The 26,803-nt window shown below is 32.4% G+C and overlaps 5 protein-coding genes across 7 annotated transcripts; 3 read left to right on the top strand and 2 right to left on the bottom strand.

Annotated features, from left to right (window-relative positions):
* Positions 1–2,425: 2,425 nt before the first annotated feature.
* Positions 2,426–3,350, bottom strand: LOC107028351 (thaumatin-like protein). The gene has a single exon (XM_015229382.2). It carries the CDS (start codon positions 3,298–3,300, stop codon positions 2,638–2,640), a length of 663 nt encoding a protein of 220 aa, XP_015084868.1. The 5' UTR covers positions 3,301–3,350; the 3' UTR covers positions 2,426–2,637.
* A 3,326-nt stretch (positions 3,351–6,676) lies between these two features.
* Positions 6,677–14,216, top strand: LOC107028350 (transcription factor MYB3R-4-like). 2 transcript variants are annotated; one of them, XM_015229381.2, is made up of 10 exons: positions 6,677–6,876; positions 8,204–8,347; positions 8,470–8,536; positions 8,889–8,946; positions 9,157–9,251; positions 9,354–9,457; positions 10,147–10,275; positions 11,509–12,705; positions 13,674–13,727; positions 13,830–14,216. In XM_015229381.2, the coding sequence occupies exons 2-8, from the start codon at positions 8,232–8,234 to the stop codon at positions 12,698–12,700; spliced, it is 1,761 nt and encodes a 586-aa protein (XP_015084867.1). In that variant the 5' UTR covers positions 6,677–6,876; positions 8,204–8,231; the 3' UTR covers positions 12,701–12,705; positions 13,674–13,727; positions 13,830–14,216. The 2 variants fall into 2 exon arrangements, with proteins under 2 accessions (XP_015084867.1, XP_015084866.1); XM_015229380.2 differs by having other exon boundaries at positions 6,678–6,831.
* A 2,619-nt stretch (positions 14,217–16,835) lies between these two features.
* Positions 16,836–20,067, top strand: LOC107028348 (bifunctional UDP-glucose 4-epimerase and UDP-xylose 4-epimerase 1-like). Its single transcript, XM_015229378.2, has 9 exons — positions 16,836–17,315; positions 17,728–17,777; positions 17,896–18,031; positions 18,331–18,432; positions 18,548–18,775; positions 19,036–19,117; positions 19,273–19,355; positions 19,458–19,549; positions 19,700–20,067. The coding sequence occupies exons 1-9, from the start codon at positions 17,118–17,120 to the stop codon at positions 19,782–19,784; spliced, it is 1,056 nt and encodes a 351-aa protein (XP_015084864.1). The 5' UTR covers positions 16,836–17,117; the 3' UTR covers positions 19,785–20,067.
* Positions 20,068–20,231: 164 nt separating this feature from the next.
* Positions 20,232–21,908, top strand: LOC107028349 (CASP-like protein 4A4). Of its 2 annotated transcripts, none has more exons than XM_027919027.1 (3): positions 20,232–20,651; positions 20,742–20,865; positions 21,277–21,908. In XM_027919027.1, the coding sequence occupies exons 1-3, from the start codon at positions 20,350–20,352 to the stop codon at positions 21,460–21,462; spliced, it is 612 nt and encodes a 203-aa protein (XP_027774828.1). In that variant the 5' UTR covers positions 20,232–20,349; the 3' UTR covers positions 21,463–21,908. The 2 variants fall into 2 exon arrangements, with proteins under 2 accessions (XP_027774828.1, XP_015084865.1); XM_015229379.2 differs by having other exon boundaries at positions 20,730–20,865.
* LOC107028347 (DEAD-box ATP-dependent RNA helicase 47, mitochondrial) lies at positions 21,874–25,015 on the bottom strand. Its single transcript, XM_015229376.2, has 2 exons — positions 24,893–25,015; positions 21,874–24,070 (listed from the first exon to the last, which is right to left on the bottom strand). The coding sequence occupies exon 2, from the start codon at positions 23,954–23,956 to the stop codon at positions 22,310–22,312; it is 1,647 nt and encodes a 548-aa protein (XP_015084862.1). The 5' UTR covers positions 23,957–24,070; positions 24,893–25,015; the 3' UTR covers positions 21,874–22,309.
* Positions 25,016–26,803: the final 1,788 nt, after the last annotated feature.

The following is a 26,803-nucleotide window of genomic DNA, read 5'->3' as shown; positions in this document are numbered from 1 at the left end:
TGTGTAATGATAAATTATCTAATTAAAATAATAAGTATTTTAAAGTTAAAGTATATTACTAAATATAAAAAAAGATATTTATCATTTATTTGAAACTGATTAAAGAAAATTACATAAATTAAAACGAAATAAGTACAACCTTATTTTCTCAAATTAGTGGAAATAGTTACAATTTGAATTTTAAATAATGACCTTGCAAACCCACGTTGTATATATAATATATCAAAAAGTTCTATACATATAGGGAAATATAATTAATATGTAAATTTTTCTCGTCAAGTAAAAAAATGTTAACGCATATCTTAGTATATAGATATTACATTAAAACGTCTTAATTTGAATAGAATATCTACATCATTTTAATATATAAATATTTATTTAAATTTAAACGTCTTAATTTTAAGGAAAGTATTAAAAACAATTAAATACTTACAACTAAACGAAACAAAAAATTCAACCTGTCGGTGGCGTTTACTGACACTAAAAAGGAATAATTAGAAAATGTTCATTTTTTAAAAAATAAAACAAAAATAAAAATCTCCTATGACCAAAAGCGACATTTTCTATTAATTTACCCTTTATTTATTTTTTTTATCACTTTTAAAACACAATCCTAATTTTTAGGAAAAAAATAAATTAATTCTTTATATCTTGATTTTTAAATTGACTAGTATTTTAAAATGAGCTTTGTCTTTAATAATGTTGATAATTAATATGAGACCAAGTCGGAGAATACTTAATGGCTTTAGTCATGTTGCTGAGAAAGAAATGTTTAATTAGTTATTTATATTACGAAAAATGGTCAAATATCGTTAAACTATTAAAAATAGGTTTATTCTTAAATTATATTTCGGCTTAAAACTATTTTTCCTGTCAAACTATTAGGTCAAAAATACCCTTCTTACGTTTTTTTTTACCCTTTTTTGTATATATTTATAAAAAAAATAGGCATTTTGATGAAAATTTTAGAAATCGGAGCAAAAAGGATTAGATGATCATAATAATACATATTGCAAATATTTGACTGCAAAGCTAAGGGCCCGTTTGGATGGGCTTAATAAAAGCAGCTTTAAAAAAGTACTTTTAAAAGTGCTGAAACTTATTTTTAAAATAAGCAGTTATGCGTTTGGATAAAAGTGCTGAAGTTGTTATGTCAAACGTGAAAAGGGAAAAATGGAAGAAAGAAATGTTAGGGTTATATGGGTAATTTGGAGATTGTATAAAAATATTAAGAGCAAAAAGATAAAAATGTGGTCAACTTAAAACAGCTTATAAGCAAAAAAAAAAAAAAAGCACCCCTACCCCAGCTTTTAACTTTTGGCTTAAAATAAGTTTTTTTTAACTTAAAATAAGTTATTTTGAGTATTGCCAAACAGTTAAATAAGTCAAAAACCAGCTTTTAAGTTAGTTTGACCAGCTTTTAAGCTGAGCCAAACAGGCTCTAAGTCTTTGTCAATAATAAATATGAAGCTATTGTAATTTTTGGTCCTCATGCATTAGAATAGTATGCATAGCCTTTTAATAAGATGTACAATGAGTTACATAGTTGGAAAGTCGTCGTTTATTAGGAGTGTTTTATTTATTAATGTGAATTTTTTAAATACGAATTTATATTTAATCGAGATTTAATATAAATATCGAACACCAAAATTTAAATTTAAAAAGGTATAATAATTCACCCTTCCTTTGTTTTTAACTAGCTAGATAGAATTGTATATATAGATAATCATAATATTCAAATTGTGCAATATTTGACTGTATAGCTAAGTGGTCAATTTATAGTTGGTCTTCATCACTAGAACTTTATAGCCTTTTAACTCTTCTTTGAAAAATTAAATTGATTAGAATACTTTAAAGAAATTAATTAAATTTCATGTGAAAAAGTAATTTTAAGCCACTTAATTAATTTAATGTACATAATAATGGGAACGAGGAAAATAAAATTGTATTGGGTGAAGCTTCCATAAAGAGAATCCTTAATATTATATGATACTTTTTGTTCTGAATTAAATTTCGATGGTTTTCTTTAAAAGATCTCATTCAATTAAGAGTGTTCATAATGTTAATCGTAACTTCTCTTACTTTTCAATTATATGTCAATGTGAAGTTTTGCACACCTAGAAAGCAATCTCCTTCTCGAATTAAGTTTCACGTACACATGACTTACCACTTTATTCCTCAAATAATTTTACATAGCTCATCACTAAAATCATTGATCCATGTGTTGAAATGGAGATTAATTATCTGTCATCTATATTTTTCAAATATTTATGATCATCGAAGTCCATATGTAATGCAAGCTCCTATTATAATTATTTTTGTCTAGCTTTTCATAGAGAGTGAAAGACGGATCAGACTCAATACCATGCATCTTCATACTCATCTCGTCAAGCTATTAACTTAAACCCTGAGGGAAACATAAAAGTAACCAAATCATCATAAAGATATTCTTTATTTTCCTTTTATTTATCACAAACTAAGGAACTACATAGTACTTCCATAATATCACTATATATATGATGAATAAAAACATCATATTTTTCCTTGACTTAGTAATTAATCCTCCTAGCAAGGAGAATAACATAGCCTTATTCAAATTATTAATACAAAAGGACATATAGATAGACAGATAGATATTTAAGGACAGAACACAACCCTATAATTAGTACCAGCAGGGCAAGTGAAAGTACTAGTTTGATCATCCTTTGGGTAACTATATGCATCAGGACACCTCTCCTTAAAAAATCTCGAAAATTTAGTCGGACCACAGTTACCAGAGTTACAACAATATTGATCAGTCTTAAAAACAGTACAAGGGTTGTTACATCCTCCGGGAGCTTTCAATTCATTAGGACATTGTTGATTAATTTCCGCTTTACACGTTATGCCACGGGTGCACCCATTGGAAGTTGGACTAAATTCCATAGGAACATTAAATCCATCGACAAGAGAAATATCGAAAAAATCTTTATTTGCAAATTGGTTTAGGGCATATTCAGCTAATGTATTTGGTGGTACACCAAAAGATTTACATACAAGAAGACCATTACAATCTCCAGTTTGGCATTTTCCCTTACCGGATGCATCGAAATTGCATCCGGTACGGCCCCAAACTCGAGCTTGTTTAGTCCCCGGAGGGGCGTTTATCGTCCACGTTTGGCCATGATCGAGGCGTTTGCCGCCTCCGGCTGGGACTCCGGCAGCCCAAACGGTGTAGGGACAATTATTACGAACTAAAATTGTGGCTGCATTGGCATAGGTGAAAAAAAGGGAAAAGAGAATAAAAATTGAAGTTCTCATATTTTTATTTTTTGTGTGACTACTAATAAATTGGGATGAGTGATGGTGTTTATGAGGGAGTAATAATATTTAGAAGGGTATTTATAGGGTAAAAATGGGGCACCAATATAGTTGGTAAGTAACTAATTTGTTTGAAATTTTAGTTTGTGATAATGTAATGTAATGTTTTGAGTAGACTAGTAGATTATTTTATCGAGGGTGCAAGGTGTGGCTACTAGAAGTTGTAGAAAATGTAGCTAGGGTCTATTATTCAAGTTTGGATTTTATTTTTTACTTTTGAATAATATGTATGTATCTTCTTTTTATTTTTTTACGTATCAGAATCGAAGTTAGATTAAATTTAGATACGCGCTTTAAAGTTGTATATTGAGTATAAAATATTTTCTAACAAAGATAACTATGTACTTAAGAGACTCGAACTCAAAACATCTGATTAAAAAATTAATAAAACAAAATACTTACCACTTCACAATCAAAGGCGAAAAGAGAAAAATCAAAGTTAAGAACAGTGAACTTAGAATTTGGATGGTACATAAATTCAAACTTTTTCAGGTAATCATGCAAGTTTAAGGACCTCTATTTAGCAACAATTGAAAGGCTATGCACACATGAACATTATATTGCTTTGTGATTTACATAAGTGATTTTTTTAGTATTCATATTAGATTTTAACAATCTGTAATTAATAAAAATCGTGCTTGAATTCGAGTTAAATCTTAAATTTAAAATTTAAATTAAAATTACTGAATTCTTATTCGTTAATATTTAATTATCTGTATTAGTGCTTCTCGAATCAATATAGTTGAAAAGACTATATATTAGGTGACTTGTTAAGTGTAAAAAGAAAAATCAAAAGAAAAATAGAGACTTGACAGTAAGAAATATCAAAGTTTACTAAATATGAAAGAAAATTGTTAACTTCCTTGTACAAAATTAGGTGGTGGAAAATTCGTCTTCAATTATATAAAAGCATTATTTATAAAAGTTATGTCATAGACAAATGTCTGGCCAAAAAGTTATATATTATTAACGCTAAAATAAAAGGTTTAAATTTAAATAATTTTTAAATATAAAATGTATTAATCTTTATGAAGTAGATTAAAAAGAGATGTATTCATATTAAAAAGGATAAAGACTTTTAAAAAACAATTATAAATAAGAACAAAACTCGAATAATATAGAAAATTTATAGAAAAGATAATGTCTCCAAATAAAATATGGAACAACTCAAGCAAACAGTGCTACAATTCAAACACAATAGATAAGTGAAATAAAAAATTTGTCAGAAATTTCAAAATCAACAAACAATTTATGAGGTTCAAAAATTTATAAGAATTTCATCTTTCTTCTGTATTTTAATATCTCATTTTCAATAATACGTTTTAATACACTTTGTCTCGAATACAAATAGTAAATGAGTCAATATATAACGTAAAATAACGGTGATTTACGATAAATATGGAAATCTAAGCATGTGTGAGATGTTCATACTATAACACATAATAAGTCATCCATTATTTACTCATTTATGGTAAATTAAGTAAGGAAGAACGTGACATTTTATTGTTATTTAATGAAAGAAAATACTTTGAGAATATATTAAACATGACTAAGAGAATCAATATTTTATACATTTTAATTTATGGCACATTGATATAGTTTTTCCATATTCGTAAAAAATATTTTAACTTAAATTACATTTTATCTAGTTTCTAAAGACGAAAATATTAATTTTCAAAAAATAATTAGCCTAAACTGATTAATTGAGCTAAAAAGGTAAAAATTGATGAGATTGTATACCAAGAAGATTATTATAGAGGAAGTAGTTTACTATGAGAACATATTATTGCAAATGAGTGAACTGATACTTTAACCTAAAATAATGTGCCAAGCTAATGTATTTTTTATCAATAGTTTACTGGACTGATATAAAAAGTAAAGGAATTTTTTCCCCTGAAAATTTGATCAAAATTTATCAAAATCGTATTTTATTTATGTTATTTTATTTTTTATTTTTTTCTATTCTTTTAATTTTAATAGCTTTTTATTTTAAAAAATTAATTTATTTTAAAATAAAAAATATATTTATTACTTAAAAAGTTTTGATCAAATTTTCTGACCATAAATAAAATATCATATGCAACTTATAAATTAAATGAAAAAATAACTTATTTAAATGAAAGGAATATTTTTAAAATTTAGCTAAAAAGTTTCCCAAGTTACGAGGGAGGGAATATGGATGTTCATATTTTGGATAAAATTAATTGGGGAAGCTCAATCAAATTGATTTTGATCTAATTTTACATTTTTTAAATTAGATAATAGTCGGCTTTCCTTAAAAAGCTCAAAAAGAATTAATCAAATATATTATTATGAGCAATTTTAAATATTGTATATATGCTTTCGTCAAGATTTATATATATAAAAATTGTTCAACACAAGAACATCTATCTTATGTATCAATTTTATTTATATGAGTGTTTATGTGAGTTTTTTTATGAGATTAGGAATGTCATTGTCACTTCCTTGTCAGTGATAAAGTGGTGAATTTCAACGCTTTGTTCGTATTAAATTTAGTGTTTAAAAGTTTTGTAATGTCAGCCGATTTAATTATTTTTCTGTTTAAATAACTTGTTATTTTTTTCTTTCCTTTTACATGAATCAGTTCTTTTATGTTTTTATATATGATTAATAACTGAATAATTAAATAAAATCACATTGAAATCGATAACAATCAAGCTGATAAATGTATATTATATTAGGTTTGATTTGATTTTAATTTTGATCAATAACTAACCCTAATCGACTTGTGAACACTCATAGTTGATGATAGTAATGGTTGTAGTTGAGTTGAGGACAGTAGTTATGGACGTTAGATGATGGTGATAGTTATAACTAAAAATAGATGAAACAGTGGTGATTTGTTATCTCTATAAAATTCTTAAATAATAAACATCTTAATAATATTAAGATTTCCATATATATCTCAATCAATCCGACTCATTTAGACCCATTAAGTACGATAAAAATCAACACTAATTAAAAAAGTATTTCAAACTTGCATTTGTTAGCATTAAATATTTTACAAAACACGTGAATTATTAACCATGCAGAAGAATTCCAAATTAGCAAAATTCGACCATTTTTCTGTGACTGAATTCAATAAAGTCATATCAACAACTTTTAAATCCGTTACTAACAAAAACTATTTGTATGCATATATACAAAAAAATCGGCTTGTTCTTTTAGTCTAGTTGAAAAATATATTATCTCGAAATAAATTGTTACCCTAGAGAGGGACGGAGTTAGAAATCGAGTAATATAAAAAGAGGTAAAAGAAACGGCGTTAAAAAAAAAAGAGTCCTTCCCCAACCCCACAGCTTGAGTGTGTTTCTTCTATAACACACTACTTTTGTATATATTTTCAAATCCAACAAATCCGTCAGTTACTCTTCAGAATCTTCTTCAGTTTCCCGCTACTCTCTCTCTCTACAAATTAATATCTTTAAACCCTAACTTCACTCAAAAACGGTCAGTTACATTCAATTATACTCTCTTTCTCTCTCTACAGTTTAGGTACATTTTTTCTGATTTTTATTTATATTTTATGAATTCGAAGCAATTTTAGCTGTTTTGTTCATCCTTGTATGTTTTCAAGCTGTTTTATTTTGGATTTTGCGTTTTTTGTTCGTTCGTTAGGTGTGAATCTGTTTGTTGTGAATTTTTTGATCCTGTTCGATTGATTGATGGAATGTTAGTGTAAAGTTTTGATTTTTTTGGTTAAGAGATGTAAAAAAGGGGATTTTTTTTGTGTGTTTTATGCTTGGGTGCATCTATGGAAAGGAATAGATATATGAAAATTGTATTGGAATAAGTGAGTTTGAGTGGTTAGGAATGATTTATATAGCGGATCTGTACTGGTTTGGGGTTCAGGTGTACTTCACTGAAACAGTTCATTTAATTTGACTACTCTGATTAGCTATATGTGTATCTGGGTTTTAGGTGGATTTTTATGTGTTTTATAAATTTGTTTTTGTATCCATTCCCTGTTTATTTCGAAGCTTTTCAAGTGTTTATCTGCATTTCGTGGCATCTTGTTCATTATTGTATGTTTTGAAGCTTTTTTTTGGGGAAAATAATTTTTTTTTTTTGCTTATTTGTGTTTTTTATTAAGGGGTTAATTCTCTTCGTTTGGAAAATCTCGTGATGTTCGATTGCTGAAAAAATGCTAGTTTAAAGTTTTGATCTTTGTGTTGAATTTTGAGTTTTTTTTGCTTAAAATTTGGACTTCTGTGTGATTCCTTAGTTCTTTAGGAGGTACTTTAGGGATATTCATGAAATTAAAATATATGAAGTTGATTTATTTGGCTACTATGCAAAAATGATGTTCGTATTGCATAAATTGATTTATATTGGGATTGAGCTTGAGTTGATACAAATGATCTTGATAGAAGATCTTTACTAGTTTGGGGTCAAGGTGTGGTAATTGATTGATTAGTTCCTGAGGAGCACACACATCTCTATTGTCCTTCTCTTGCAGAGCTGTGAGATATTTGATCGTATTACTGGATTGTTGGAAATTCTTTCCATACTTTTGGTTGGGTGCCTTGAACATTTAGGATTTATGACATATGTTTGTTTTGTTGAAAAAGATTCTATTTTCTTACTTGGTGTAACTAATAGCTCTCGCGACTTTCATATCTAGATAAAAGTAGAGGGTTATAAGTTGATAGCTAGTATAAACGTAGTCTAGCATTATACTGATTGTCGGGCACAACATGTTTACTGGTGCGAATAGAGCAAAATGTGGTTTTTATTTTCTATAACTGTTCTTGTTTTTCTTCATTAGCTTGTGCATTTGAGCATTTGTTCTTACTTCTTCTTTGTCGTAATTGTTTTGCAGTTTAAGGATATTCTTTGGCCGCAAGATCATGATACAAGTTAAAGAGGAAGCTCCAACTCTGGACATTGGTGGATTCATTTCTTGTTCATCTTTCTCTGATAGCAGTTATGAGGCTAGCACTCCGAGATGCTCCTCCGAGCCTGGGTAAGCTGAAACCTTTGATTTTTTTCTGTCTTTGAACAGTTGGGCCTCAAATAAGGTCTTTCAAACAGATGGCTGATTGATGCAATTTTAGTTTTCACTTCAATTGTTTAATCCTATTTCAGTTCCAGTTGTCGAAGGAGCTCAGGTCCAACTAAGCGTTCTTCTCAGGCAGGCTGGACAGAAGAAGAGGTAACAGGCTAGTCGCTAGAGCTTTTGTTGTACCTATATGTTGTTTGATTTCTAGTGCATTAATTATCCATTGAAGTATCCTGCATACATGTATGATAGTTTTATAACCTTGTGATGAGAGTGTGTCTCCGTGATAGTTAGGTACTTATAGAAGTATCTGTATGAGTTGTCATATCCTTTTTCCTTTTGGGTTTTGATGCATGTGGATGCTTAGGATGTATAATTGAGCTAAGGAAAGGATAAAGATAGATTTTATTACTCATAATATCAGTTTAATTTACTCATTTTTACTATTTCCATAGGCTCATTTTCTTTGATCTAGAAATTTCTGACATCTTTATTTCTTTCATAGGACAATCTGTTGACTGAAGTGGTGGAACGGTTCAAAGGAAGAAACTGGAAAAGAATTGGTAAAACTATTTACTCTGTCATGCTCTATACTTTTCAGCTAGGTTAACCACAAAGACCTTCTCTTTTTGCTCCAAGTCACTTTATGACTTGGTTTCCATATTTTGAATACCTGACTATTTCATGGAGTAACTTATACTGTTGTATCTATGAGCAAAATTTGTCTGCTGAACATTTTGTGTGGTTTTATTGTGTTCTCTTTTGTTCTATAGCTGAGTGCTTGAATGGAAGGACTGATGTACAGTGCTTGCATCGCTGGCAGAAGGTTCTGAATCCTGAGCTTGTAAAGGGTCCTTGGACAAAGGAGGTATTAAACAGTTCTACAACCATTGGTTTTCTACGAGTTGTATTCCAATTATCAATACTTTGATTATTAAAGACAACTGTTTTGTTCTATTTGGAATTTCAGGAGGATGACCTGATTATTGAGTTAGTTGAGAAACATGGCTGTAAGAAGTGGTCCTCTATTGCAAATTCTTTGCCTGGTCGCATTGGCAAGCAGTGTCGGGAAAGGTCAGTTTCTAACTCCGCCTAAATCTGTTGCTAGGCCACAGCTTCTATTTATACCTCCGACTAATTTACATGATCATAAACCCAGAATTTTTCAAAAGGCTTCCTGGAACATCTGTAGTTATGTTGCTTACAGAGTTATTCCTTGCCATCAGAACTCATTTTGTCTCACTTTTCTCTTGTGTTTTGCTGGAATTGTATCTTTTTGTCTTATTTTCACTTAGCCCTACTGGATTTTTTGTCCTGTGGAGGTCCTGCTCGTTTATAGGAGCATTGTATTTCCCGTTATCTATTGCTTGATATATTGTGTGCGTCTTTACAAAGCAATTAATCAATCAACTACTGCCCCAATTCGTAGTAGGGGTTGGCTATATGAAAAGTCCATAATTTGGGGCACAACCCTTCTTTATAAGGATTCAAACTGGCTATGTTTTGCACACAGGTAGATTTCTCTTTTGTAAGTGAATAAGAAAAAGCATGAAAACTGGTAGCCAGCTAAATATTTGGTTACTGCAATTTAATGGTGAATTATTCGTTGGATTTTGCAGTTAAAGCTTAAAAGGAGATCCACATTTCTATGTTCTGTTCCTTTTGAATAAGAAAATGACATTGGTTGATTAATTGCAAGTTATTATAGTTGTTTCAGTCTGCTATGTTCACTAACGTTGTGAGATCGTCCATGAATGTCACAGGTGGCATAATCATCTTGACCCAACAATAACAAAAGATGCCTGGACTGAACAGGAAGAATTGGTCCTATGCCACTATCACCAATTATACGGAAATAAGTGGGCTAAAATTGCGAAGTTTCTTCCTGGAAGGTATTCTTATAAAACTATTCTTCTATTATGTATACAGTGTCTGATTTTGGGATTCCTTGGGCATTCGTAAAATGTGGATCAAGTAATTTGTTATATCTATCACCCTCTCATACCAATGGCAGATCGTTTGGAGTGCATGATTCTGAAAAGTCAGTATTAGTGTGGTATAACTTGTATGCCAAATCAAACACAACTTTTTGATTTTTAGGATTCCTTGGTACATTGCTTACAGAGTGTATCAAAATCTTGGATACTACTTGAGTTTGTTCTAGGGGGATAAGTAGATAATTTTTATAATGAAGGCAGTGAAGGCATATGCAGCTTTCTCTTACTTTTACTTCTTTTTATCTTATTCTCCAGTTTCACTTCCATCCAGACTTCTAAATCATTTTCTCCCAATATGGTTTCTTCTTTTACTTCTTGAGGTTCAAAACTATCCATGTCTGGAACTCTCTTCATATTTTATTTTGTCAATTTGATATGGAAAAAAAGTTGAAAGCATCATTTTGGGCCTAACTCCACTCCAATATCTAGTTCAAGAGGGAGGAATGCCCAAGACCATATATGTAGATCAGCCATCTCTTTTTCATTCTATAGGGGGCTCTTAAACACTCTCGTCATGCCCAGGACTGAACATCAGGAGTATGGGCAATTCAAATAGGGGCCCAACATCGGGAAACAAGAATTGGGATGAGTTCTGGTATCACCAGGTAAAGAAATGGATCTTGGGACTAACTCAACCCCAAAAGCTAGCTCATGAGTGGAGGATTTCCCAAGGCCATATAAGGAGACCACCTATCTCTCTTTCACCCTATGTGGAACTCTTCAACAATTTTCAACTTGTAGTAATAAGCTAAGTTTTATTTTTTGGTCAGATTGACCCTCCGCAAGCAAGTTAGGAGAACTAAATGGGGACAGAGGTAGTAATAGTATGATAACTTCTTTCTGCAGAAGCCTGGATATTCTAGGTATCGTAAGTGTACTTTTAAGGACTCAATGTGCACTCTGTTTAATTCAGAGGATTGTCGTTCTTTTGTGCTAATAGCTGCAGGTACATGTGTCAATTTGTATCTATTAAGTCCAGTTTCTAATTTATCATGATTACTCTAAAATGATTTTTTTGCCTACGTTTGATGCGTTCTGCTTGAATGATTTTTGCTCAAGTATCATATAGGCACATATCTTTGATTAGTTCTCCTTTCTGATCTATTTTTCCTTTTGGCACTCTCTCAGGACTGATAATGCAATTAAAAATCATTGGAATTCCACTCTGAAGAAAAGATTGAATTTGAATTTACTAAGTAGGTTAGTGCCGGATATCAAAAGTGAGGGATCTCCGGACTTCTCAACTCACAAGAAAAATATGGAAATCAAGAAGCATCCAACACAGGCTCATAATGCAGAAACAGTCTTTTTGAGCGAGCAAACAGGAGTAGGTAATGCTGCTGATGCTTGCCCAACTGATTTGAGAATTGGATCTGCTAATTCTCCTCAAAATGGTTTGCATAAGGGTACTTCTTCATTTGGAACCTGTAAATCATCAGAACAGAAGGAGAGGGATCTGATTAAGCAATTTGGTGGAATACAATTTGTCAATGCAGAAATTCTTCCAATAGGTGAGACAGATAAACAATGCCAATCCACTTTAAGTCTCACTAAAATATCATATCCTCTGTTGGACTCTTCTTTAGATGCTCGTTTGGATCCATCACACAACACCAGATGGAGTAGTTCTCAAGTTGAGGCTGTTCGTCCTACTTCTTTTGGGAGTATGTATGAATCTCCCAAAAGGTCTAGGTACGACGCTGTTAATGATCCTGACCATGATTTCTTGAGTTTGTCATTGGCTGCCTTCACCGAGGTTTCCTACGGTAACAAGAAAAACAAAACATATGATACACAATATTCTTTGGCTCTCAATCAGCCTGGCCGCTTGTATTATGAACCACCAAAAGTAAAAGACCTGATGATTTCTTCAATGGATGAAAACCTTAGTAAAGACAACTTTACCGGGCAACATCATGGCCATCCATTTTGCTCTACACCTCCTAGTCTTAAGTTAACAGTCTCTGCTAATGGTAGCAGTCCAGAATCTGTGTTAAGGAACTCCGCAATGAGCTACACAAAAACTCCTTCAATCATAAGGAAGAAGACTTCAAGAGTTGCAGAAGCTTCTGGTCATTCTAGTTGCACAGGCAGTACCACACCCATGCATTTTCTCGGGAGTGTACCTGACAGGGAAGACTCCTCAAACCTGAAGGACAGGATTTCTGGATGTAAAAGATCAGTTTCCGGAAAATCCCTTGGAAGACGGTTGGAATATGCCTTTGATATGGAACGGGATTCCTCTAGATCTTGCACACCAGTTTCTGCAGTTCCACCTTGTGGACTTACTCTTGGTGCTAATACAATGTTAACACCATAAAACAGGTAAGTGATGCATTTTCTTTTTTAGATTTTCCTTTATTTCAGCTTTTTCCTGCGCAGTTAGACGATTTTTATTATTTGAGAGCTTGAGCTCTACATGAGCATCTTTATTGCTGTAGTTCCAGTTAAAAGAGCAACTGATCTGCTAAGCCTTAGAAAGATCTTAGCCTAACCGCATATTTATGGATGTGTATGCATTGCTTTCTGCATTTATTAGCACTAATCATAAAGGGTAATTTCTCATCAAATTACCTTGCATCTCTACTCGAACTTTTTAAGATCATTTATTGGAAGCTAGGGTAGATTTGAAAAAAAAAATAATGCTTTGGTTTTCTAGAGCAACACTTGTATGGACCAAATTGATTTGGCTAAAAGGACATTTATTTTGGACCAGAGTAGTAGTATATTTTGAGCAGTTACCCTTCCAAATTATGTTCGGCATTTTCAAACATAGCAAGACCTATGTTTCAGTTATTTGCGAACCTTATCCAATGATTCTTAGGCTGCTTGTATTGGACGACTAGAATAGAAAGCAACTTCAAATTGATGTTTGACATTGTTTTAGTTAAATCAATGTATAAAACAAGTGAACTCGTCAAGATTATAGCTTGTTTGTCTCAAAGAACCGTAGAGCCTGCAGGTTTTCACGGCTTAAAACAGACCTGAAGATGACCTTATGGTATAACTCTGAACAAATTTGTTATTTTCATTGCCTATCCCCTACTGGATTATTTTTGCATTTCCTTATTTGCAAAGCTGATAATACTTTATGGCAGAAGGAGTGAAGTTGTATGTGCATAGATGTGTTAAATGTTTATGGGAATATGTGACCATTCTGCAAAGAGCGACGTCACATGTTTCCGCCTAAATGTTCATCTTTACTCCATCTGAACTAGTTTTGATCTAATCCTGCATTCTACTTCAGACTATATTTGTATTATTTCTGTTATAATTCTCTTTTTTGATTTTAGGATTGAGCTGCAGAGGATTTGTCTGGGGAAGCTTTTGTTGTAGATTACAAGCAGGTAAATTTTTATCATCTTCTCGCAGTTGTTTCACGATTATTGCTAGTGCTCCTATTTGTATTGGTGTATCATATATATCAATTGATCAATTCCAAATTTCAGTGTCAATCAGAAAACTCTCAACGCATGTCAATTTTCGAGGTAACAAAGACCAGTGAAGCAATGACATATGCCCAAACACTTGACAGAAGTCCATATCGAAGCTGAAGAATTAGTTGACAAACATGTAAACTTGATTAGGGTAAGATTCTCGTTTTGGGAGTCACACAATTCTCTGTGGATGTACACTCTGAAAAACTGTTTTTCCCTGTCCTATTTCAGAAGTCTAGCAGAAGGAGAGGATTGGTTTTGTAAATATGCATTTTAACTCAATTTCACATTGTTCAAAAAATGTGTTCCTAGTGTTTTTGCCTTGTTTCATGCCATGGATAAATAAGGTGAAAATTAATTGTAGTAACTAACTATTGGTTTGATAAGTTTCAAAATCTACTCTCACCTTCATTAGTACATTAAGGTTGTATTTCATAAAGGAGGTCGGAGACCGATTTCATTTTCCTTCTCAATGGAGTTTGATGTATCGAAAGTGTGGCTTACATCTATGATGTGGTTTCCCAAATTATTATTTCATAGTGATTTTAGGATATGGACGTATATCGTCAGCATATATTGGTAGACCATCATTTTCTCCAAATAACAGAATTGTCTTTTTTAAAAAGAAGAGTTTTAGGATAAAATGATAAGAACCAATTATTGCTTTGTCTATCAATCATTTAACTAATAATATACCCTATAATGGTACTCCCTTTTTCCTTATTGAACGCTTTTTTTCTTTATGATAAGATTAGAGTTATAATCCCTATATTAATGTTATTCATATTGGTTTTTATCCTTTCTGATGTACGGTTTGATTAAAAGATGGGAATGGCAAACAAAAAGAAATACTTTTTCATTTTTTAACAAACTGAGCTATCTGTACCAGATTTTCAGTTAGGAAAAGAATTCTTGAAAATCGAAATCTCTTAAAGACGTTTGAAAATGACTCAAAATAAAATTATAGTTTTATCAAATTGAAATAAAAAAACTATCGTGTGTTACAAAATCACGTACACATTATCATACGGTGAGAGGTGATAATGTTTGAGACTGATCCGGAGTCTAAAGAATATAAAATATTAATAAAAATTTTAGTATATAAAATTTTATATTAATCAAAACGGTAAAATCGTTGGAACAACAGCGATTTATTCCACCGGAAAAAGCAGAATCGTTGCTACTGCAACGATTTTGCAAAATGTGATTTTTTAAAAAAAAATTTCAAATCGCTACCTAGGCAGCGATTTGACAAAAAACTCTAGGCAGCGATTTTCTAAAAAAAAATAAATTTTTTTAAAAAAATTGAAAATCGTTGCCTAGGTAGAGATTTTCATTTTTTAAAAAAAAATAATCACATTTTGCAAAATCGCTGCAGTAGCAGCAATTTTGCTTTCTCCGGTGGAGTAAATCGCTGTTGTTCCAGCGATTTTGCCATTTTGATTAATATAAAATTTTATATACGCTTTTGGAATTTTTGTTAATATTTTATACCCTTTAAGCTCCGGACTCTGATAATGTTTGGATGTGCGAACAAAATTTAATGTAGTAATTGAGAAAAAGGGAAAAAGTTACATATAAAGATTTAGATAAAAAGTGCAAAGATATTATCAATGGTATGGCAAAGTTTAAACGATGATAATGTCATCTAGTTTAAAAAATTTTAGATTTGACTTTATTCGAAAAATTAACATAGAGGAAATGATCTGGTTAAAAAGTATATGAAAATGACAGAGTAATAAATATGAGGTTTAGCATAGTGCCTTTGTGATAAATTTATTGTGAAATTTTAATTCAAGAAAATTAATTAATAATTTTAAGTAATTGATATTTAATAATAATTAAATATCTATAATTATTTAATAAATTTTTAAATATATTTATTCATATTCGATATTTTTATTAAGTGATTGAATAAGTTACAAAAATACTATCAATTAACTACAATTAAGTGTTAAAAACCTACATGCCAACACCTATCATACACCTACTTAACTTACTATAAACACCGTCTCCAAATAAATTTTTACCAGACATATTTTTTCACAATGCAAGGAGTATAGTTCAATGATCTTTTATAATTTTTGGAAAAAACTAATAACCATATCTAAATATAGTCTAAAATGTAAACAAATACAAAGAATACATTAAAATTCATTATAAAATTTAAGAGCAACAAGTAGTACAAGTTTTTAGTAGGTGATATCTGGAATTATGATGTATATATGTTAGTAACATATAGATTCACCAAATCCTTATTTAACTATTTAGAGTAACAATTTAAGTATTATTTACTTGGTAAACCATAGTCAATAAAATATATATATTACTATAATATATATAATATATATTATATTATTATGGAATGTAATATAAAACATTAATCTTTGGAGATTTGTCCTAAAACATTCAAAAGATTTGAATGTACACATTACTTCAAAAGTCAGCCAATTAATTGATTGATTCGATTTCAATAGCTATTGAACTTATGAACATATTAAATAATTATAAAATTATTAAAATATTAATTATTATTTTTTTATAATTTAATTATTGATTTCAATTATTACAAAAATTCGAGCATCAAAATATTATCAACAAATTTTAAAGTTATATCAAAAGATTTTTTTTTTTTCAATTAGCAAAATATCAAAATAATATTACAGTCAGTGAACATGGAAGCATTGTTTTCGTCGAGTAATACTGTTATTTAATAAATACAATCGAGTTATTAATAAAAAATTTAAATTCTTACAAAATATAACAAACAAAAAAAACAAAGTCAGTAAAATTCGGAAAAGATAAAATATAGACATAAATAGTAAATCATTGAGATTCCTATGGAATCCCAACTTAATTATAAAAGATCCTAAATCATTACAAAATTGTTAAAACAATAATGAACTATCCATAAATCAAATATTTTCTATAATTTTATTATATGGTTATAATTTTAGCCTAGCCCCCCACCCCACAACACACACAAAACTCATGCAGCCATAATTAGGATCCCAAACTTCCATAAAATTCTCTTTTCATCCCAATCTTCTTCCAAGAAACCCCACCTCACCCCACCCCCTTTTACCCCCCACCCCCCTCATATTTTTCCATTTTTTTCCTTATTTAACATCGTTGCTTATCTACTTTTTTTGTCAAGAAGAGTCTTGATTTGCTCAAAACTTTTTCCCTTTTTCTTCACGTATCTTCTACAACTAAAAAGAAAGAACCCCTTTTTTCTGATTTTCCATAAAAATTGGTTCTTGAAAGGATAAAGATTGAATCTTTGTTGTGTTTTATGAAATGGGTGTTCAGTGTCAAGAAAATATTTTGGTGACTGGAGGAGCTGGTTTCATTGGAACACATACAGTGGTGCAGTTACTGAATGAAGGGTTCAAAGTTACAATCATTGATAACTTTCATAATTCTGTGAAAGAAGCTGTTGATAGAGTCAGAGAATTAGTTGGTCCTCAACTTTCACAGAATCTTGAATTCCATTTGGTATGATTTTTTTTTTCAATCTTTTTTTATTTTTATCAAAGCCAACAAAACCCTTTTTCTAAAATCACAAAATAGGGGGGAAAATGGAAGGAAATGTGAAAAAAATGAGCTTTTTGAGATGATCATGTGTGTGTTTTGTAGTCATTGAATGTTTAAGGCTCCATCATTAGCTTTTTGTGTGTGTGTTTTTCATTGCTGCCCTGTATCATGTTGTTATCATTTTCTTAAAAAAGATATCTTTATTTTATTTTATAGGAATCTTGATAGCTCTGTGATTGTACAACTAGGTCTTTTTAATCCTAATTTTTGTTTGTGAAATGGATGTTGATCTTACATACCTTAAATTCACAATACTAGAATTGTGTTTTTTCACCTTATTTGGGATTTTATCTTTGTTGCTTCTTGGTGGCAGGGTGATATTAGAAACAGAGATGACTTGGAGAAGCTATTTTCTAAGAAAGAGTATGAAAGTTTGAAAGTTTTCTTGTTTTCAAACTATCTCCTGCTGTTATTATTTCCTTCGAATGCATTTCTATGGTGTGTTGTGATATTCATTGTTTTGCAATATATATTGAAATAGGTTTGCTGCTGTGGTCCATTTTGCTGGACTTAAGGCTGTTGGGGAGAGTGTTGTTCAGCCCTTTCTTTATTTTGAGAACAATCTGATTGGATCAATAACTTTGTATTCAGTCATGGCCAAGTATAATTGTAAGAAGGTACGTTTTTCGATATGATTTTGGTTTCATATAAAGTAAAATATGTTAGCATTCAGGGCAAGTTGGAATCTGTTATGTTCATGATTGCTGCTACCCTTATAGTTTTGGTAGAATTTGAAGGATAATAGTAAACATGGTTCTTCTTTCAAGAACTCATTTAGCCTCAAGAACATGGGCGTTGCTAGGGGGCGAAAGGAGGTTCAGTTGTTCATGGTGTGGCGAACTGTTGGATTCGTAGGAGGGTGTTGAGTAGGTTGGTCAGGTTGATAACTTTTTAATTTCATTGTGTGAAATTGCAGTTGGTTTTTTCATCCTCTGCAACAGTTTATGGTCAGCCTGAAAAGGTTCCCTGTGTGGAGGATTTTGAATTGAAGGCTATGAATCCTTATGGTCGAACAAAGGTTTGTATTGTCAATAATTGTCTCTTAATTTCGTACTGATTAGAGATAGTTCATTTGATACTATCTCAGTCTGTAAACTATATAACTGAACCTGTGTTTTGTTCTATTTAATTAGCTATTTCTTGAAGATATTGCACGGGATATCCAGAAGGCAGATCAAGAATGGAATATCATACTGTTGAGGTATTTTAACCCAGTAGGAGCTCATGAAAGTGGCAAACTCGGGGAAGACCCGAAGGGCATTCCGAACAATCTTATGCCTTACATTCAGCAAGTAGCTGTTGGTAGATTGCCGGAGTTGAATGTATATGGCAACGACTACCCTACACCTGATGGTACCGCGGTAGGTTATGTTTGGCTGATTCTTTGTGACTGTAGCTTCTTTGTATGAGTAAAAAAAGAAATTGAATGACTCAACATAACCATCTGACTAGAATTCATACGAAAGAAACAGAAAATGAAGAGCGAGCAAAACTTACCAGCTGGAACAACTTATTGAACTACTTATAATAGTATCCAGATATATTCATGGCATTAATCACCTTTAACATATTTTGTTTCTGTACTTGACTGATAAATGATTTTTAATCTATTTCTCTCTAGATACGAGATTATATCCATGTTATGGATTTGGCGGACGGTCATGTTGTTGCACTTCAGAGACTTCTAAGGCAGAATCATATAGGTAAGTAATCCTTTTCAAAGCAAAGTTTAGATCTGGATTCTTTTGACATTAGTTCGAGCTAATGATACCCTTTTGAACGATTTTGACATTTCATATTTTGCTGTTGAAGGTAACATCTTGTGACATTTGTTCTTCTCTTTAATGGTTTGCATTAGGTTGTGTTGCCTACAATTTGGGTACTGGAAAAGGCAAATCTGTCCTAGAGATGGTTGCTGCCTTTGAAAAGGCGTCTGGAAAGGTCTCTTAACGAAACACGCTAACATGCTAAACCATACTAGTAGAATTTGAACAAAGCAACAATCTCATAATATGTTGTACTAATATATTATTTTTGTTCCAGAAAATCCCGCTTAAAATGTGTCCAAGAAGACCAGGAGATGCCACTGCTGTTTACGCATCTACTGAAAAAGCTGAGAAGGAGCTCGGTTGGAAGTAAGTAGTAAATGGTTATTTTTCTATTCTTGGATCAACTGATGCTTGCGCCGAGCAGCCTCATAAAGGCTAATCTTCTTGCATCTCATTCATTTCACCAGTTGAAAGAGAAACTGATGGTGGGATCAAATCTTTTCTACTTCTTTTCAGGGCAAAGTATGGTATAAATGAGATGTGCAGGGACCAGTGGAAATGGGCAAGCCAAAATCCTTGGGGTTACCAAGCAAAGCCTTGATATGTCATAGTAATAATAATAATAATACAAGTAGCATTTGGAGTACAAAACTGTAGTCAACATCCTAGTACTTTGCATTTTATGCAAACATTAGATGTATCCAAGGACAAAAGTGTTCATCCATAATAGTTGTTGATGGTTATGTACTACTAAATCCTGTTGTTGTCTCCCTTAATGGTTTTATGGGAACTTGAATGTTCGTCCTATTATGATCCCCTCAACTAAATTTCTTTACTGATTGTAATTCATTCAAAAAGAGTAAATGATCTAGTCTTTTATGCTATTGAAGGTGTGCAATTCTATACTTCATTGCTGATGAAGTTATGGTTTATAATTGACTCAAACATATCTTTTAGCTCAGAATAGTTGACTTTTTTCACCTACTTACATTTAAATTTAGTAGTGGTTAACCAACTATTCTATCCTTTGGACAAGACTTATTACCAGCTAGTTAGTTATCTCTATGCAAATTTGCTCAATTGGCTGCAAAAGAATCCCAGACTTTTTGGTCAAATTGTTCTCTTGAGTATAATCATTTGCTAACAGTTGAGAAAAGGAGAGAACTATGAAAGAAGAAGGTAATGTGATGGTGACTGCTCAGACAATCATATCTGGTGCTTCTCCTTCTCCTACATTAACTCCACACTCACCAGCTACACAACCACCTTTGCCAACACCATCACCATATTCGTTCTCAGTGGCATCGACAAGGTTGAGATCAAGGCCTTCTATATATGCATATGATCTTGCCCTTAGATCACTGGCACTTCTGTTCTCTTTCATATCTGCTCTTTCACTAGCTGTACCATCACCAACAAGGACAAAACGAGGAACGATTTCAAAATTCTGTGACAACCCACAATTAACGTAAGAATCAACACAGGATTTAAACTAAGACAACATTCAGTTCTATGGTTTTTGAGAGCTGTTTTTACACTACTGCAGGTACTGCTTCAGTGTGAGTGTATTAGCTTTTATCTACTCAGCTTTTCAACTCTTCAAAAGAGTTTGTGACATCGCTTATAGAGGTGTCTTGATCTCCGATAAGACCTCTGACTATCTCAGTTTCATACTCGATCAGGTATATACTAACTTTAATAAGCTAGAGATTACTTCCGAGTCCAAAACCTAAAGGAAGCTGGCTCAATGTTTCACATGTAACTAGGACCATAAAATGGTTGCATCCCTACCTTTAGTTCAAACTAGTAGCAAGAATTTACTCTCACTTGGGATTTCACCCGATGTATCATCAACAATTTACACTCTATTATCCACTAATAGTGAAACTTTATGTTGAACAATAATGGCAAGAAGCAGAAATCATCTTTATCTTTATCCAAGATAGGAAGAAACAAAGAGTAGAAGCATCTTATTTGAATATCAAGCATCCTAAATTTTATTTCTCCTGAATGCTTTTCTCTAGTTCTCCTGTTCATTCACTGCAGATAAATCTTTCTAAACAACGAATTCTCATAAGCAGAATGTTTTATAGTTGACAGGTTACCTCCTCGTGTCCTCTTCTTCAGTAACTATACCAGTCATTCAGGAGATGGACAGCCAAGCCTCTCTCTGGAAGGCAGCTATTCTTGCTGTTTGCATGTCATTTACTGCTTTCATGGTCCTTGCGGTGTCTGCACTTTTATCAGGCTACAAACTGTGCAAAAGGATCATATGGTGATGAACTGGGAATTGAACGTGCAGCCTTCAACTCCAGGATTGACAAAGCAACCGTAGTGTAAAATGGGACATGATTTCTTCGATCTGCTTGAAGCATCACAAGAAGCAATTGGGTGGCAGATACCAAATATCCTCTACTACACTAATGGTCCGGTAGAAGTTGATAACAGTAAGAAGAGGGTTTCAGAAGTTTATAGCAAAGAATAGAAATATTTTTGGTAGAAAATATCCATATGCACTATGAATTGTTGTGCCACTGCCATGGTGAATGAACAGTATAAGTAGTAACAAACTAGTTTGAACTTCCTTGCTTCGAAGTAACAGAAACTTACAGTTCTCTTTCTACAGATAATGTTTTACTTCTTCACTTAGGCCAAGAAGATAATAACAGTGTAATGTATAAAATTATAAATACTATAAAACACTGGCTGTTCCATATAACCAAAATACTCAACCTTCCTTGATGAACAAAGAAGTACATTCAGTTAAAAACCTACAGTTATCTCCTATTAAACATTAGGAACATCAATTAACATAGTACTTACAATATCTATTTATTTATACCCAGCAAATCTTGAAAAACATTCGTCTCAGATGACTTACATATATGATTCCAAATAAGTAGAAGCTGAAGCAACTCGTTCACCATACCATCAGATATTCAGATCAAATGTAGACTGCTCGGCACATTCTAAAGTCAGCACATTCTTTAGAAGGCAAAATCTCATCTGAATTGGCATGTTTAATGGCTAGCAACAACATTTCAGCTCTCACCATTAGTAAACAAATTTCAGTTGTCTTTAGTGATTTGTCTAGTTAAAACTTGACAGAAGCAAGTGCTATGCAGTTTAATCTTCTATAATGACAAGATTTCCCTCAGAAAATTCACATGCCTCGATAGAGAGGGAAAGTTGCTTCTGTAGCTTTTTTACCACAAAGACTTCTGACTCTTCACATATGGTTACTACCGTGCCCTTGCGGCCAAGCCTGCCCGTACGACCAGCTCGATGAGCATAATGAACCGAGTCAGTAGGTAACCCCAGATTAACTACAAGATCACATTCAGGTAAATCCAAGCCTCTAGCTGAAAGCTCATTCGTTAGCAGCACCCTAATCTCCCCATTTCTGAACTTCTTTAAGATTGTTGATCTCACAAGTTTGCTAAGATCACCATGTAATTCTGCAGCATTCATACCACGAGCTTCTAGTTTGAAGACAGCATCTTTTAGCTGTTTTGTGTGGTTCATAAAAGCTATTACACATTTGGCATCCAGAGCGTGCACACACCTTCTTAACATATCAACTTTGTGCTGTATCCTAGTAATAGTGTAATAATGCTGCAAATTAGGGGGTAAGCTCTGAACATCAGGCATAGGTTGTACACTTGAGCTTGAATCAGTAGTAGAAGGTGTTCCCGGTATATTAACAGATCCAGAAGGAGCGACAGACTCGAGTGGAACAACTTTATTGGCTTGGATGAGAAGTGGATCACAACCCCAACTTCTTGCTGCTCTTATAACTGAAAAAGGCACTGTTGCAGACACCATAATAGTCTGACGTGCAGCTCGCTTGACAAGTGGACTATTTGACTCTCCTCCGCGTGCACCAGGTCTTCTCCCCACATGGTCTAATATACGCTTCATGTCCTCCCGGAAAGTGAATGCAAGGAGTTGATCAATTTCATCCAATACCAAGTAACGACAACCATGGGTAGGAAGCTTTCCAGCTGCACTAATCTCTGCTATCCGCCCTGGTGTCCCCACTACAATGGCGGGCTTGTTCTTCTTCAGAGCATCCTCCTGTCTAGATCGGTTTGCACCCCCTACAAGCTGCTGGACTAGTTTCTTATTCGCTGGTCCTAACAGCTTTTCAACTTCCCTGACAATCTGCATGCCAAGTTCCCTCGAAGGAGCTACTATAACTGCTTCGATGTCTATTTTGTTCCCAGTTTCATAGCCATCTGGAAGTTCTTCCTTCAACGGACCAACTCGAGACAGTATGGGAAGGAGATAAGCTAATGTTTTTCCTGAACCTGTGTACGACTGGATCACAACATCATGGTTTTTAAGAACAGTTGGAACTGCAGCAGCTTGAACATCAGTCGGAATCGTAAAGCCTTCCGTCTCTAGTCTTTCGACCAACAAAGGTGGAAGGCCAAGTTCTGAAAATGACTTCGCAGCAAATGGTGCAGTCATTATATCTACTGGGTTTTTCTCCTTAACCAATCCTTGTTTATTGCCACTAACTCTTTTCTTCTCTCTGCTCTTCGGGACCTCAATTGTTGAAATTCCCTGCTGGAGCTTATTTTTCTCATTTGCACTTACTGTCTTAACTTCACTCTTCAATCCAAGGCTAGCTAGAGTGAGGGATCCACTGCTACTTAAAAAGCGAACATTGCCTTGAGATGGAGCTATCCGTGTAAAGTGTGTAACTTTTCTGAAAGCTAAAGAATCCCCAATTAACAAGAGGGCCCTTGTTAGCACTAAAGCAGGCATGGTTTTTCTAGTACTTGTTTTCCCAGTTGCTATCTCATGGAACAACTCAAACTTGATATGACTATTTATAATGCCAAAATCCTCTTAAGCAATTTACTATCATCACCAATCAGACTGCAACAACAATGTTAAGATATCAAATATACATAACAATATAGGACCTATGATAAGTAAAATTAAGATTTAGCATATCAGCATTCTTTTTACTAAAAATTGAGAATGTAGTGACATAAGTATGCCTCTTTTGCTGTAATATCCCTCTTCAAGAAAAAGAAAATAATCAGCAAAGAGCATTAGTGCAAAAGGCAAGTCAAACAACTCAATGAATCAATCGATCAATCAAAACTAGTTAGTGTCTGTACTCTGTTATATGAATTCTTTATATCCATCCCGCTCCCTTCAGCCATAAACCCTATTTTCCTTTTCTCCACTAAGCTTGAACCTCACCTTAGGTGCCATGATATCCTCTACTCCCTAACTAAACATAGTTCAACTATATCATTCAAACACTACATAACTGTCCACTCTTGAAGATCAATAGCAGGGATGACTGAATGACGTTTACTGCAGTAAATCATATCCCACATAACCTCTTATATAGACATTTTTTTAACACCCAGAAACTAGAAGACACTAAACATTTCATCAAACACATGGTGACCATTTCATCAAAAACATATCAAACACTCAACTCTCATTTCTACACACCTACGCATTTTCACTATCACATTCAATGCATAATCTATAAAGTTTTCAACTTTCTAGAGAGTTGGAACTCATCAAAAAAATCAAAGTGGAAACAAACAAGAAGCAAAATTTGACGGAAAACTAAACATATAAGAGAATATGAAACTAACAAAAACAAATAAACACGAAAACTTAGCCTCCATTGAATTGGGTAAGAGAATAAAGAGGAAATTGAAGGTGTATTTTTACCTCCTTCATCTTCTTCTTCACACCTTAGCTGCCCTTCCTGTGACTCTGCTAATAGTGAAAGCTAACCATATCCTTATTCTTTATCATTGTTGATGATAACCTCAAGGCCCAATTATAAAATATCAAATTCATTTGGGCTTTACATATAAAAGTCCACAATTTTTGGACCACTATTTAAAGAGTAGCCAAAATTAAGTTAAACCAATTTTTTCTTTTTACACGTTAGCAGACATCCGGATACATATGTGAGGTATGTATCAGAGGCAGTGGCAGACCCAGAATTTTCGTTCAGGAGGTTCGAAAAATAAAAGTGTAAACGTGTATATACGCCAACAAAACAAAATTTCAAACAAGTAGTAGTTATTAATTTTAGTGGCTGGCCCTTGATTTCTTTTTGAATTTAAAATCACGCTTTTAGCATGTTTTATACAAAAAAAAAAACTAAAAAAAATTGAAACTGAAAAAGAAATAAATAAAACACTGACGCAGGGATTCAAACCCTTGACGTGAAGGATAATTTCCAAGGGACATGTCGTCGGGTTATCCGTTTCAGTTTGTTATTTATGAGGTTCAAAATTGTATATATCCACATAAATATAGAGGATTACCTTACATACGCAGTGTAATTTTTTATCGAGGGGGTTCGGGTGAATCCCCTGGAACCCACGTGGGTCCGCCCCTACCAAGAGAGAATAGGACATTCAGATACATCAGTAGACATCCGGATATATAGGTGAGGGATATAACAGAGAGGGGATAAAGATGTATCAACGAGAGGAGATTGATGTTTCGAGAGGAGATTTTTAAAATTTTCTTAGATGGTAGAAAATTTTAGAGATTATGATAAAATAAAACATTTATTGAAGTAATATTTCCATTATTTTTTTTTTGATAGGTTAATAATTTTAAAATCAATGATATTGTTTGAATTTCTTATCCAAATATCCGAGTTCAAAAATTTAAATATTTTAAATAATGAAGTATTTTAAATCTTCAACCACACTCTATAAGTGTGACCTAAATCATAAAAATAATGTGACATTTGATTAAAGGTCACATTTTTCATTCTAAGCAATTTAGAAGATGACATAAACATGGCATTTTGTATGATCAAAGGCCAAGCTAGTAGAATCCCTCTATGACTACGTTTTTCAAACCCTATAACTATACTTCTAAAGGAGCATTTGCAAAGTCTAGTCTTTAAATTAATTAATTAATAGGACACCATTTAGCTAGAATCCTATGATCACAATATAGTGTAAAATTGTTATATTTTTTTTATATTAAAATTGTTTTTTTATTCATATTTTGGATCATAAATATCTTTAAAATGTTAGATTTATCACTAAAGTTGACATAATAATCCACCTACGCAGTACAACATGTTTTAATGATGTGTGTTCTTCCTTGTTGAGAGTTCTATCACACACACAAAAGATCAGAAAATATTAAAAGTAGTTTCATCTATTGTTCTTGTTTGAGTTATTATCTGAATTTTGAAACTCCAATTTCAAAGTATGTCAAAGTTATTGAAAGATCGAATTCATAAAAAGATTACAAAAGCTTATAAGACTTATTAATTCAATTTTAAACTATTTTATGGTATTTCTTTTTAGGAAAAAAATAAGTGAAAATTAGGTAAGTAACAAAATGAACAACGTTAATTTTCTTAAAAAGACTGTCAATCGAATAGAATTTAATACGTAAGAGATTACCCTAAACCTACGACATGCTAAAAGTTAAAATCAATAAAAACTAAATTTCATAAGAAATACTCCTGTACAATAAAAAAGAGCTTGAATTACATTATAAAAAATTATTTAAAATTACGCCACTTAAGTTGAAATTTTCTATTATATTAGATATTATTAGGTTAATATTAGTTAGTGATTTCAATTTTAAATCTGGCTC

This window comes from Solanum pennellii, chromosome 8 (genome assembly GCF_001406875.1).
Source record: "Solanum pennellii chromosome 8, SPENNV200".
NCBI lineage: Eukaryota > Viridiplantae > Streptophyta > Magnoliopsida > Solanales > Solanaceae > Solanum > Solanum pennellii.
This window is presented reverse-complemented; position numbering and strand designations above follow the sequence as displayed.